Source organism: Hyla sarda, assembly GCF_029499605.1.
Source record: "Hyla sarda isolate aHylSar1 chromosome 1 unlocalized genomic scaffold, aHylSar1.hap1 SUPER_1_unloc_16, whole genome shotgun sequence".
In the NCBI taxonomy this organism is placed as follows: domain Eukaryota; kingdom Metazoa; phylum Chordata; class Amphibia; order Anura; family Hylidae; genus Hyla; species Hyla sarda.
This window is the reverse complement of record NW_026607577.1, coordinates 76,576-91,970: the sequence shown is the minus strand read 5'-3', so window position 1 is coordinate 91,970 and position 15,395 is coordinate 76,576. Positions and strand designations below refer to the sequence as shown.

General features: G+C 40.2%; 1 protein-coding gene across 1 annotated transcript in view; it reads right to left on the bottom strand.

The window, feature by feature from the left end:
- Positions 1 to 15,395, bottom strand: part of LOC130298019 (oocyte zinc finger protein XlCOF7.1-like) — a 64,183-nt gene that overhangs the window by 44,524 nt on the left and 4,264 nt on the right. The window contains exon 5 of the mRNA XM_056550902.1: positions 10,822 to 11,532. Within this exon, the coding sequence (XP_056406877.1) occupies positions 10,822 to 11,532 (711 nt within the window). The remainder of the gene's footprint in view (positions 1 to 10,821; positions 11,533 to 15,395) is intronic.

Below are 15,395 nucleotides of genomic sequence, written 5' to 3'. Positions count from 1 at the left end.
ACTCACATGGGCAGAGGTTTACAGGGAGTGCTGCAAGATTGAGATGCAGCAAACTTGCTGTCAACCCCCGCCCGTGTGACTGTACCCTAAAAACACTACACTACACTACACTTAAATAAAATAAGTAAAAAACACTATATATACACATACCGCTACACAGCCCCCCTCCCCTCCCCAATAAATATGAACAACGTCTGGTACGGCACTGTTTCCAAAATGGAGCCTCCAGCTGTTGCAAAACAACAACTCCCAGTATTGCCGGACAGCCATTGACTGTCCAGGCATGTTGGGAGTTTTGCAACAGCTGGAGGCACCCTGTTTGGGAAACACTGGCATAGAATACCCCTATGTCCACCCCTATGCAAAACCCTAATTTAGGCCTCAAATGCACATGGCGCTCTCTCACTTTGGAGCCCTGTCGTATTTCAAGGCAACATTTTAGGGTCACATATGGGGTATCGCCGTACTCGGGAGAAATTGCCTTACAGATTTTGGGGGGCTTTTTCTCCTTTTACCCATTATGAAAAGGAAAAGTTGGAGTCTACACCAGTATGTTAGTGTATAAAAATAAAATTATTTACACTGACATGCAGGTGTTGCCGCATACTTTACATTTTCACAAGAGGTAAAAGGGAAAAAAAGATCCCCATTTTTTGGGACACAATTTAGCCAGAGTACGGAGATACCACATATGTGGGCACAAAGTGCTCTGCGGGCGCACAACAAGGCCCATAAGGTAGAGTGCACCATGTACATTTGAGGTGATTTGCACAGGGGGGTCACAGATGTTAAATGAAGAATAAGGACATTGGTATAATTGATGTGTTATAATTGGGTGCAAAAAGTGGTATTATTGTGAGATTAAAACGCTACATAATGAAGAAAAAAAATTCTAAAACTAATAACGAGGACACATTTATTGTTTAGAAGCAGATCCGCTGCAGACAAAGCTCCTACTAAATAGAGCTGCGGTGTAAGTTTATGCTCTGAGGAGAATTCTAAATTTAAACGCAATTCAAGAAAGTAGCTGCACAAGAATGATAAATGTAACGCAGCTGCGCCAAATTTACATAACAGGCAGAGGGGTAAAAAACTTCTATTATACACTGGAAATGATACATGTCCTCCATTGTGTGGAGGTACTGATCAGGCATCCCAATTGTGATCTTTCACTATGCCTTTCTTTCTGTCTGAAATATTTTTCCAAACCTCTGGATTCAATTGGTCATTTTTGGAACATGGAATTCCTGCAGTATTCTCCCTAGCTGGATTACTGCATCCTTGCCGTGTAACTCTTCAAGGATTGTTTTAAGAGCGTGTATCTGGGGTTCTCCGTCATTCTTGGACATTAGCTGACCCATCCTTAGCCGTCCGGTCCTAAGTAGCTTATTGGGGAAACCCGTAGGTGTCTTTCCCCCGTTGCCGTCCTCTTAGGCGACTAATAGGTTAAAAAGGCTCTCCTGGCCTTTACCTGATTAAAAGGCTCTCCTGGCCTTTACCTGATTAAAAGGCTCTCCTGGCCTTTACCTGTGATGCATGACAATTCTGTATTAGACATTAGCTAACTCATACTAGCCGTCCAGTCCTAGGTAGCTTATTGGGGAAACCCGTAGGTGTCTTTCCCTCGTTGCCTTCCTCCTTCGCGACTAATATGCTAAAAGGCTCACCTGGCCTTTTCACCTTCATCCACATCACTCTTATAGGGTCAGTGTCCTTCTAGATGTGTTTTTACCCCACCTTATTCCCCCCAGACTACACGGGCTTATCACACGAATCCTGTCCTGGACTTATGATGTATTCCAGGCTAATGCTAACAACCAGATAATGGTTTATGTGATAATATGGGATTTAAGCATAATCTGTGACCCCGTTAGGCGCTTTCACAGATCAGTTCGGCAATACCCTCATAAAATCACATACCATCCTATCTTGGCTCATACATTCATTCCATGTCTCCTTGCGGAGTAACACTGTACTTATCCAACCGACAGAAGGTATATTGGTTCTTTGTCTATTCAAATAGACCCACTATCACAGGAGTTTATCTATTCTAAAACCCAGTCTAAGTGCAGGACCCACAGCCACAGATCTCAGGAGGGCACAGATATAAGAAGATAAAGCTTCTTCTTACCTGGCCAGGTGATTTCAATCTGTGGTCTCCGGAAGCCCGAGCCGTAGTGGTCCCGCACTATAGCTGAGATACTCCTTGTAATATCAGCAGGTCCCTGTGAGTCGGGCACAAAATGTTAGGTTCGACCCCAAAGGTCGAGTCGTCTTCTGTTGGTGGAATCCCAATTTGTGCCCCGCCACTCAAATGAAGACACAGACAAGTGCTGTAACTATAACTGAGGGCAGTATAACTCTGACCCTCTTCTCAAAATGTATTTTCTTATATACCTGATTATCAATGACGTGCACAGTAAACTTTAAATTGTATTCATCACAGGAAACCATAAATCATTTACATAGAAGTAACTTGGATATATATAAAAAGATACATGATTAAGCTGGAATATAACAAGACGTTATTTCTAAACACATCTGTAGGAGAGAAAGATAAAGTTCTGCATTCCTGCGTCCACTAGCCGTGATATCTCCAGTCCATAAATTAGTAGAAAAACAAGAATGATAGAACGCGGTCGCTTAGACCGAGAATATGAAATCAAAAAGAGACTCCATGTTGTCTCCTCTACCAAATTCCATCAATACACATATTCATTTTATTATTATCTAGACCATTGACACATTGAGGATTATTACCACAATCTGCAGATTACATCAGCATTCAACAAGAAAAGGATCTCTTTTTTTAACCCTTTCAGCGCTGGTATATGTTAATTTGTTGATTTTACTAGTACTCCGATACATATCTATGGTAGACAGGGACCCATAGTATATACCCGGCAGCAGGAAGGATGCACAAAATCATAAAACTAGAGCAGTTTACACCCACAGACAAGGAAGCGCCAAGATCATATATTTATTTATGGAAGTATTATATGTTTATATTGTTATATTGGACGTATTATATGCTCATATTGTTATATTGGACGTATTATATGCTCATATTGTTGTATTGGACGTATTATATGCTCATATTGTTGTATTGGACGTATTATATGCTCATATTGTTATATTGGACGTATTATATGTTTATATTGTTATATTGGACGTATTATATGTTTATATTGGATGTATTATATGCTTATATTGTTATATTGGACGTATTATATGCTCATATTGTTATATTGGACGTATTATATGCTCATATTGTTGTATTGGACGTATTATATGCTCATATTGTTATATTGGACGTATTATATGTTTATATTGTTATATTGGACGTATTATATGATTATATTGTTATATTGGATGTATTATATGATTATATTGTTATATTGGATGTATTATATGCTTATATTGGATGTACTATATGTTTATATTGTTATATTGTATGTATTATATGTTTATATTGTTATATTGGACGTATTATATGTTTATATTGTTAGATTGGACGTATTATATGTTTATATTGTTATATTGGACGTATTATATGTTTATATTGTTATATTGGACGTATTATATGTTTATATTGTTATATTGGATGTATTATAAGTTTATATTGGACGTATTATATATTTATATTGTTATACTGGACGTATTATATGTTTATATTGTTATACTGGACGTATTATATGTTTATATTGTTATATTGGACGTATTATAAGCTTATATTGGACGTATTATATGTTTATATTGTTATACTGGACGTATATGTTTATATTGTTATACTGACGTCTTATATGAATATATTGTTATACTGACGTCTTATATGAATATATTGTTATACTGGACGTATTATATGTTTATATTGTTATACTGGACGTATTATATGAATATATTGTTATACTGGACGTATTATATGAATATATTGTTATACTGGACATATTATATGAATATATTGTTATACTGGAAGTATTATATGTTTATATTGTTATACTGGACGTATTATATGTTTATATAGTTATACTGGACGTATTGTCGTGCAGAAATAAGTCAATTATGAATTATGGCCATAAAAATTAATTATGAAAAGTTAAAAATTATCAAAAATATCTAAATTATGACAAAGCTAATCAATACAATTCACATCTGAGTCCAACTATTTCCTCAGATATCAACAAGTTCTTTTTATGACGGGATGACATTAACGCTTAAGGATGTAGTTTTGCAATATACAATAATACACAGGTATTATAAAAGTATGCAGATTTATTGGTTATTAGGTTATAGACAAATGAGTAATAAACACAATGATATATGCAAATGAATATCAATTATATATATATATTTGTAAACATTATAAGCTTGTTAATTGACTACATATAGTAGAACAATACATGTGAGTAGTAAGTAACTTGTTACGATAAAACAAAAACTACTAGGTTAGGATATCATATAAGAAAAAGGTTACATATCACTTTATTCAGAGGAACCTCATGATATTAAGATGGGCAATATCTAATTATAGACATATCAATATGGAATGCTAAATACACTCCGCCCCCTTCTAACCAACTACAAATCACATGACTCCAAGAATGGGCAAATCCATCTAAGGATATAAACATGGAAGAATACTTCCGCCCCATTCTGGACTATTTTCTATACATGATCTTGGTAAGACATTAAGACAAATAGAGTTTTATGATCTCTCTAGACTATATTTTAGGAGGAAGAACCTGAAACAAGCTTCCTGTGTGGGAAACTTATGTCTAAGAAGCATATGTCTGGAAACTTATTCCCTGTGTGGGAAACATATGTCTAAGCAATTATTTAATGCTTTGATAGATTATGAGGCCTGATTCTTCTGCAGGTAGAATGAAGTCTCACAATGTCCTAAAACTATAATCTCAATATGGAGATAATTATTTAATTTATTTGCCAATCTAAATGGTATAATTCCATCACCATTATCCCAATTAGCCTTAATGAAACGGAATACCATTTTTGTGTCTCTTACCAAGTCTATGTAAGAACCTTGCTTCTGGTCCTAGGAAAATTGAACGGTCTATCTCATCGTTATGGATAGCCATTGGTTCGGTACCGTGTGATCAGTCCGGCTTACTGGGATCTCACATGGCTTTTCATGGCTTCCATCTCGTGGACCTCTTTCAGTGGAAGACCTCCTTGTCCTTTTCTGTCTAAGTCTTTCCTCTAGGGTTGTTCCTTTCTTTGAGTGTTTTTGTCTTCTCTCCCGTCCACCGTCTACAGCACAGTCTACAGTCCCTAACATCTAGCAGACTTTTTAATTAGTTAGACACAACCTCCTAAATTGGAATTCCCCAATGAATGTAGGTTGGGCGTGTACATATGGTAATGACTATGACATCACTATAATACCCAGAATGCATTAAGCATATCACCCATAATGCCTTTCCTGTCGGTTTAATGTCAATTACCCATACGCTAGGGGGTGCTATTGCCTAAGAAATTTGCATCATTACTATTAAGGGTTAACTGTCAATAACTGGTCTTAAACCCACATTCCACACTTGAAGTATGGAGCCATAATTAACAAACGGGGATTATTTTTGACATATAAGTAAATAAAACCTGGATTCTCATAGACATCTTGGGACCTACCTAGACATCCAAATTTATAGGAGAGATAACAATACCATGGAGGTCTCTTTCACACAGACATGTGAATCTCCCTGTCTGTCTAGTCTAGGTAATTGATTGTAAGTTACAATAACACTGAGCAATGCTCCCTATGAGAATCATATATAAGACAATAGATATATACTGATGTCTTTTACAATACTAACAGTATATGACAATATCATATCTCCTACTGATTACCATATATATATATATATATACATATATTAATTATATGGTAAAGAACTAATTTTCGTTCGGATGAGACATAATTATTTCACAGTTTCTTATCTCAACCCCCTTTTCTCTCCTTTCACCCCCCTTTGCCTTGGCTGAATTGTAGTAGGGTCGTCTAGAGAGTGTAACTTGTCCCCTAATCTGTCTGTTTTATCTAAACAGCCATAAATATCTAAAGAGACAACAAGTATTCTCTCAGACTGGCACTTTTTGTAGAGATGAAAATTTAGAATTGTGGACTACTTTGATTATACGCAAAATGGCCGACATCATGCTATTAAACATATTAAACATAGTGATTCATTTTTGGGGCGTAGAATTATCACAACACTATTATATGTTTATATTGTTATATTGGACGTATTATATGTTTATATTGTTATATTGGACGTATTATATGTTTATATTGGACGTATTATATACTCTTATTGTTATATTGGATGTATTATACAGTCATGGCCGTAAATGTTGGCACCCCTGAAATTTTTCAGGAAAATGAAGTATTTCTCACAGAAAAGGATTGCAGTAACACATGTTTTGCTATACACATGTTTATTCCCATTGTGTGTATTAGAACATACAAGCAAGTCGAACCGGCTCTACCCCGGGCTTCAGCGCACGGACAGGACCAGGACTGGATCCAGAGAAATGCAAAAGAAGAAGGATGTCCAGCGCACACACGTATAAAACTGAGCTGCTTTATTGCATAGTTGCCATGGGAAACATCGGACACTCAGGTAACGTGACGCGTTTCGGCCAGCAAGGCCTTAGTCATACACATGTTACAAGCACTTAGATCGTTTATATATGCAGGGTGGTAGTGTCCCGGGCGGGGCTAAGCCCCGAATCATGTGACATCCCACCTGCACATATAATTACAAACAATGTTAAAACGTATGTATCAAATCTTTATTTCAGCACATCTATAACAAAATTCATTGTATAAAAGAATTAAGACATTGTTAAAATAAATCTTATGCACCAGTTGTGTATGTTTGGTTCAAAACCTAGAGAACCAGACTCCATCCATTTAAGCATATATCAGATGGTGATACACAACTAGCACTAGGACCTGAAGAATTATAGTGTTGAACTGGGAGAACGGTTATTTAACAGAGCAGGAGATGCAGTTTGTTAAATCTCATGACAGAAACGGATACAAAAAAAGGGGGGGTTATTTCAATCATCATCTTTTGTACCCATGCAAACATGAGAAAAGAGGGGGAAGAGAGAGATACTGAACAGGCGACTGGAAAACGCGAAGCAACTAAGACATATATAGTAGTATTCGGATTATGATAGTGCCACGGTCATAACAACCCACTCATTTAATAGTGCAAGATCGTATCCAGTCTCCTGTTCAGACCTAGCGGTATCCTAGTCTCAAGGGTGAGAATCCAGTATATTTCACGATCCAACACCTTCTGTCTCAGGTTGCCACCTCTCAGTGGTTTGTCCACCCTCTCGATACCTTGTACCACCAGACTAGAGGCATTTCCACCATGTACCTCAGCACAATGCTTACTGACCATTGATACGTGTCGTGCCTGAAAATGTGCAATATCTGATAGATGTTTACGTACTCTAATTTTTAGTGGGTTAATGGTGCAACCCACATATTGCACATTGCAGGCACGGCACGTAAACAGATATACAACTCCAGCTGTGTTGCAATTGATGTATTGTCTGATGTTATCCCCCAGCCTCTTCTCTACCTCTCCGAAAAAAGTCTCTACTTGGCTTAATTGCCAAGGCACATACAAATGTGGATCTAGAAAGTGTATTTGTTGTAATTACATGAACAATTCAGTGTCATTTACATCCACTAGCAATAATAAGACATTTAACATCAGACAATACATCAATTGCAACACAGCTGGAGTTGTATATCTGTTTACGTGCCGTGCCTGCAATGTGCAATATGTGGGTTGCACCATTAACCCACTAAAAATTAGAGTACATAAACATCTATCAGATATTGCACATTTTCAGGCACGACACGTATCAATGGTCAGTAAGCATTGTGCTGAGGTACATGGTGGAAATGCCTCTAGTCTGGTGGTACAAGGTATCGAGAGGGTGGACAAACCACTGAGAGGTGGCAACCTGAGACAGAAGGTGTTGGATCGTGAAATATACTGGATTCTCACCCTTGAGACTAGGATACCGCTAGGTCTGAACAGGAGACTGGATACGATCTTGCACTATTAAATGAGTGGGTTGTTATGACCGTGGCACTATCATAATCCGAATACTACTATATATGTCTTAGTTGCTTCGCGTTTTCCAGTCGCCTGTTCAGTATCTCTCTCTCCCCCCTCTTTTCTCATGTTTGCATGGGTACAAAAGATGATGATTGAAATAACCCCCCCTTTTTTTGTATCCGTTTCTGTCATGAGATTTAACAAACTGCATCTCCTGCTCTGTTAAATAACCGTTCTCCCAGTTCAACACTATAATTCTTCAGGTCCTAGTGCTAGTTGTGTATCACCATCTGATATATGCTTAAATGGATGGAGTCTGGTTCTCTAGGTTTTGAACCAAACATACACAACTGGTGCATAAGATTTATTTTAACAATGTCTTAATTCTTTTATACAACGAATTTTGTTATAGATGTGCTGAAATAAAGATTTGATACATACGTTTTAACATTGTTTGTAATTATATGTGCAGGTGGGATGTCACATGATTCGGGGCTTAGCCCCGCCCGGGACACTACCACCCTGCATATATAAACGATCTAAGTGCTTGTAACATGTGTATGACTAAGGCCTTGCTGGCCGAAACGCGTCACGTTACCTGAGTGTCCGATGTTTCCCATGGCAACTATGCAATAAAGCAGCTCAGTTTTATACGTGTGTGCGCTGGACATCCTTCTTCTTTTGCATGTGTATTAGAACAAAACCAAAAAAGGGAGGAAAAAACAGCAAATTGAACAAACTCCAAAAAATGGTCTGGACAAAATTATTTGCACCCTTTCAAAATTGGAAAAATAAGATTGTTTCCAGCATGTGATGCTCCTTTAAACTCACCTGGGACAAGTAATAGGTGTGGGCAATATAAAAATCACACCTGAAAGCAGATAAAAAAGGAGAAAAGTTCACTTAGTCTTTGCATTGTGTGTCTGTGTGTGTCGCACTAAGCATGGACAACAGAAAGAGGAGAAGAGAACTGTCTGAGGACTTGAGAACCAAAATTGTGGAAAAATATCAACAATCTCAAGGTTACAAGTCCATCTCCAGAGATCTAGATTTGCCTTTGTCCACAGTGCGCAACATTATCAAGAAGTTTACAACCCATGGCACTGTAGATAATCTCCCTGGGCGTGGACGGAAGAGAGAAACTGATGAAAGGTGTCAACGCAGGATAGTGCAGATGGTGGATAAGCAGCCCCAAACAAATTCCAAAGATATTCAAGCTGTCCTGCAGGCTCAAGGAGCATCAGTGTCAGCGCGAACTATCCGTCAACATTTAAATTAAATGAAACGCTATGGAGGAGACCCAGGAGGACCCCACTATGGCAGGAGACCCAGAAGGACCCCACTATGGCAGGAGACCCAGGAGGACCCCACTATGGAGGAGACCCAGGAGGACCCCACTATGGAGGAGACCCAGGAGGACCCCACTATGGAGGAGACCCAGGAGGACCCCACTATGGAGGAGACCCAGGAGGACCCCACTGCTGTCACAGAGACATAAAAAAGCAAGACCACATTTTGCCAAAATGAACTTGAGTAACCAAAATCCTTCTGGGAAAACGTCTTGTGGGCAGATGAGACCAAGATAGAGCTTTTTGGTGAAGCACATCATTCTACTGTTTACCGAAAATGGAATGAGGCCTACAAAGAAAAGAACACAGTACCTACAGTGAAATATGGTGGAGGTCAGTGATGTTTTGGGTTGTTTTGCTGCCTCTGGCACTGGGGGCCTTGAATGTGTACAAGACATCATGAAATCTGAGGATTACCAATGGATTTTGGGTCGCACTGTACAGCCCAGTGTCAGAAAGCTGGGTTTGTGTCCGAGATTTTGGGTCTTCCAGCAGGACAATGACCCCAAACATACGTCATAAAGCCCCAGAAATGGATGACAACAAAGTGCTGGAGAGTTCTGAAGTGTCAGCAATGAGTCCAGATCTAAATCCCATTGATCACCTGTGGAGAGATCTTATAATTACTGTTGGGAAAAGGCGCCTTCCAATAAGAGACCTGGAGCAGTTTGTAAAGGAAGAGTCCAACATTCCGGCTGAGAGGTGTAAGAAGCTTATTGATGGTTATAGGAAGAGTGGTCCAACATTCCGGCTGAGAGGTGTAAGAAGCTTATTGATGGTTATAGGAAGCCACTGATTTCTTATTTTTTTTGCATGTGCAACCACATATTAAGTTCAGGGTGCAAATAATTTTGTCCAGCCCATGTTTTGAGTTTGGTGACATTATGTCCAATTTGCTTTTTATCATCCCTTTTTTTTGGTTTAGTTCCAATACACACAAAGGGAATAAACATGCGTATAGCAAAACATATGTTACTGCAATCCTTTTCTGTGAGAAATACTTAATTTTCTCGAAAAATTACAGGGGTGCAAACATTTACAGCCATGACATATTATATATATATATATATATATATATATATATATATATATATATATATGTAAGTATTACTGTCAACTATCCTATGTACATGGTTAATATATAGATGTGCTCTGAATTGGCTTCTCCCCTGTGTGAGTTTTTTGATGCTGAAGAAGACCCGATTTCCGAGAAAAACATCTCCCACATTCTAAACATGAAAATGGCTTCTCTTTTGTGTGAGTTCTTTGATGTACAGCAAGAATTGATTTCAGGATAAAACATTTCCCACATTCTGAGCATGAAAATGGCTTCTCCCCTGTGTGAGTTCTTTGATGTCCGATAAGACTTAATTTCCGAGTAAAACATTTCCCACATTGTAAACATGAAAATGGCTTCTCCCCTGTGTGCATTCTTTTATGTTGGACAAGATATGATTTATCAGTAAAACATTTCTCACATTCTGCACATGAAAATGGCTTCTCTCTTGTGTGAGTTCTTTGATGTTTAACAAGATCTGATTTCTGGGCAAAACATCTCCCACATTCTGAACATGAATATGGTTTCTCTCCTTTGTGAGTTCTCTGATGTACAACAAGACCTGATTTAAAAGTAAAACATTTCCCACATTCTGAACATGAATATGGCTTCTCCCCTGTGTGAGTTCTTTGATGTACAACAAGGTCTGATTTCTGAGTAAAACATTTCCCACATACTGAACATGAAAATGGCTTCTCTCCTGTGTGAATTCTTTGATGTTGAACAAGACCTGATTTAAAAGAAAAACATTTCCCACATTCTGAGCATGAATATGATTTATTTCCTGTATGATCTCTTTCATGTCCAACACCCCTTCTGTGACCTTTATTTTGCTGAACATCCTGTGATGAATGAGAAGACAGGACCTGTATATAAGGATGAGATGACAGATCTTGGCTGTGAAGGGCTGAGGGTGTATCTGGGATAATGGAATGTTCTTCATATGTATCTTGTGTGATATCATCATCTGCTTTATAATCTGAAGATATAAGATTCTCCTCTGATCTCCTGCTACAAGAATCTGCAGAGAATAACACAGATTTTATTATCAGTATTAACCCCTTAACAACCCAGGAAATTTAAGCTTTTGTGTTTTCTTTTTCCCCCTCCTCTCCTCATAGCCATAACTCTTTTATTTTTCCATCTACACTGGGTTTGAGAGCTTTTATTTTGTGGGACGGATCTTATATTGTATTACCTGTACATTAATATATAAGTCCGGTCCATACGATCACAGCGATATCTAATTTGCATAGTTTTTGTTACTGTCACAGAACTAGAGACTATAACCAAAGTATCAGACTAAATCAGGATCACAGAAAGACCCTAAAATATAACTTAATTATCATCACTAAAACAACAAAATCTAAGAAAACCACCCAAAAATTGTAAATGTTAATCCAAAACAAATTTAAAGGGGTTCTCCGATGCTTAAACATCTTATCCCCTATCCAAAGGATAGGGGATAAGATGCCTGATGGCGGGAGTCCGGTCGCTGGGGACCCCCGGGATCATGCACGCGGCACCCCGTTTGTAATCAGTCCCCGAAGCGTGTTCGCTCCTGGACTGATAACTGGCGACTACAGGGCGGGCAGCGTGTGACGTCATAGCTATCACGCCCCCTCCCGTAGGCTTGCATTGAGGGGCGGAGCGTGACGTCACACAGTGATATAAATGATTACTCAGAGAACAGCAGTATCTTGTACTTGCTTAGGATAGCTCCAACCAATCTGGAGACTTGTCAGGTCTGGGATCTTACAGATAAAAAGCTAAAGGGAAGATGGGGGGATAAGGGGATGGGGACAGGGGGGGTGGGCCTAGGGATCAAATGGCCTATGGATGTGTGGCCGTTACCTATATACCCTATAACTCAGGGCCCTGATACTACCCCTGACCCTAGGCGGAGTGAACGTCCTGATAAGGAACCTACCCCTAGTTGCCTCCACTCTCCCTGAATAAACACACGCAGGAGGCTGACTATCTCACTATATGATGCTATCTAGATAAATGGATAGGAGAAGGAAAGGATTGACCTATGGTCACAATACCAAATTAAATCGTGGTTATGAAGTCCGGTAGTGACCTGTGTGGTGACTCCTTCCTGGTCTATCTGAAGATTATTGCTGCAATCTAGAGCAGTTAGCAGCAAAAAATCATGATACTGGTATGTATAAGATAGATGGAATGATGTCAAGATGATCAATCTGACTATCCGGCAGCATCATACTATTCGCCATCCTACCATCACAATGCCATCCGTTGCCCCCCATTGTCCCCTGATGACCAGGGCAAGAAACGCGTTGTGACTTCTTTGAATTCAGAGACTTGCCAGGTTTTGGGTCTAAAGCTAAGTATTTCTTGACAACCCCTACAAGCTCTATCTCCCATACATTTTGGTGTGCTGAGGTTGTCTATATTTGGCTGTATTTTAGGAGTCTGGTTAATTCTGGCTTCTTCTGTCAGCTCTCTATATAGATGTACATTTTGTCTCCATCTGATAGACTGAAACCGAGTGATAGGTTTATATCCTTGTTTTTTATAACATCTCTTTACAGCAGCCATAGAATTATCAAACCTGTTACACTTTTTCGTTTGATATATGTGTATACCTTCTTTTTTAGATTGTAGCAGGCGGCTAATATAATATAACATATTTTTCGCCATATAAGACGCACTTTTTGTTCCCCAAAACTGGGGGGGGGGGGGGGGGGGGGGGGGAAGTTGGTGCGTCTTATATGGTGAATACATACACCTATCGGGTCGGTCCCTGCGGCCATCATCGGCTGGGACCCGCGGCTAATACAGGACATCACCGATCGCGATCAAGGCTGACCGCCGCGTCTGAAGCCAAAGTGACACTAACCCGGCTGCTCAGTCGGGCTGTTCGGGACCGCCGCGGTGAAATCGCGGTGTCAAGAACAGCTTACAGGACACCGGGAGGGAACTTACCTGCCTCCTCGGTGTCTGCTTTGGGCCGGGATCCCCTGCATGGCCGGCGCTCTTCTTCTACGTCATCGCGCACGCCTTCCTGTCATCCAATAGGAGCGGCGTGCGTAGCGACATGATGACGGAGACGGAGAGCGTGGATCCTGGGGAAAAAGACGTCCGGAGCGTCGGGGACACCACGGGGACGCGGCGACAGCAATGGAGCAACATCCAGGGCAGTGGTGACGAGCGGTGACGGGTCGGGAGCGGCGGGGACAGGTGAGTACTACCTCCTATACCAGTGGTCTTCAACCTGCGGACCTCCAGATGTTGCAAAACTACAACTCCCAGCATGTTGGCCGTTGGCTGTCCGGACATGCTGGGAGTTGTAGTTTTGCAACATCTGGAGGTCCGCAGGTTGAAGATCACTGTTGGGTGCTGAATCTTTTTTTTCTAGATTTTGCACCTTTAAAATTGGGTGCGTCTTATATGCCGGTGCGTCCTATAGGGCGAAAAATACGGTATTTGCTATTGTATTCTTTTGAGCATGTTTTCCTTTTTTCAGGTTTCATCATCATCCATCTATAGATGTACATACCTCCTGCCTTTTTGATTTACAGGTTATGGCATACTGACTATATAACAGACCCAGAGGCACCTGATATCATGTGGTTTTCTTCAGCACAGCAGTAATATGATCCATGCTATAAATATACGCTGCTAATTGTTCTAGATTGATCATCTTGACATCATTCCATCTATCTTATACATATCAGTATCATGATTTTTTGCTGCTAACTGCTCTAGATTGAAGCAATAATCTTCAGATAGACCAGGAAGGAGTCACCACACAGGTCACTACCGGACTTCATAACCACGATTTAATTTGGTATTGTGACCATAGGTCAATCCTTTCCTTCTCCTATCCATTTATCTAGATAGCATCATATAGTGAGATAGTCAGCCTCCTGCGTGTGTTTATTCAGGGAGAGTGGAGGCAACTAGGGGTAGGTTCCTTATCAGGACGTTCACTCCACCTAGGGTCAGGGGTAGTATCAGGGCCCTGAGTTATAGGGTATATATGTAACGGCCACACATCCATAGGCATGGGAGGTGGGGGAGGCATGGGAGGTGAGGGAGACAATTAGGATGGTGAAAGACAAAAGCTCCTCAAGATCTCTGACCACAATCTCATCTTGTATAATATCGGAGAGTCCACGAGAGAACGTGTCCACCAGCGCTTCCTTTTCCCAGCACACTTCTGCTGCTACAATACACAACTCTATTGAATTCTTGGCCACAGTTCTCATCCCCTGTTACATGAACATGAGCTGCTCTGCCGCAGAGGGAGAACGGACAGGGAGATGAAATGTCTCTGTAGTCGTAGATAATACGTTTATTAGTCTCCAAAGAGGATTCACCCGGGATAGAGCGTTATCAGTAAGGAGGGAGATCAGGAATCCTACCTTACTTCTATCATTAGGACAGGACTGTGGGACCATTTCCAGATAAATGCCCACTTGGTTCAGGGAGCCTCTACATTCATTAGGATCGCCCCCATAATGCTGGGGAAGAGGGGCAGATCCAGTAAACCCACAGGAGGCAATGGCTTCTATGGCAGCAGAAATAGTTGCCGGAGCAGGAGGGTAGGTGGCTGCCGGTTGAGGCACAGGAGGCTCTAGGGGAGACGTACGATTCTAAAGCGTCTGCATTACAAGTGCCAATTGCTCAATCCTCTGATCCTGCAGATCCATTATAGTGAAAATGTTTGGTGCTGGTGGATTGTCTGCATCATCCGGATTCATGGCCCTTGTGTAATGTCAGGAACCACAAAACCAGATGGAGATGATCAGAACAAATCACCTTTATTATATTCTCAACCGTCTCACATTCTCATCATTTACATATAATATAGAATATACAGCAGAAAAGACTGACAGGACACAGAGCTTAAAGGGG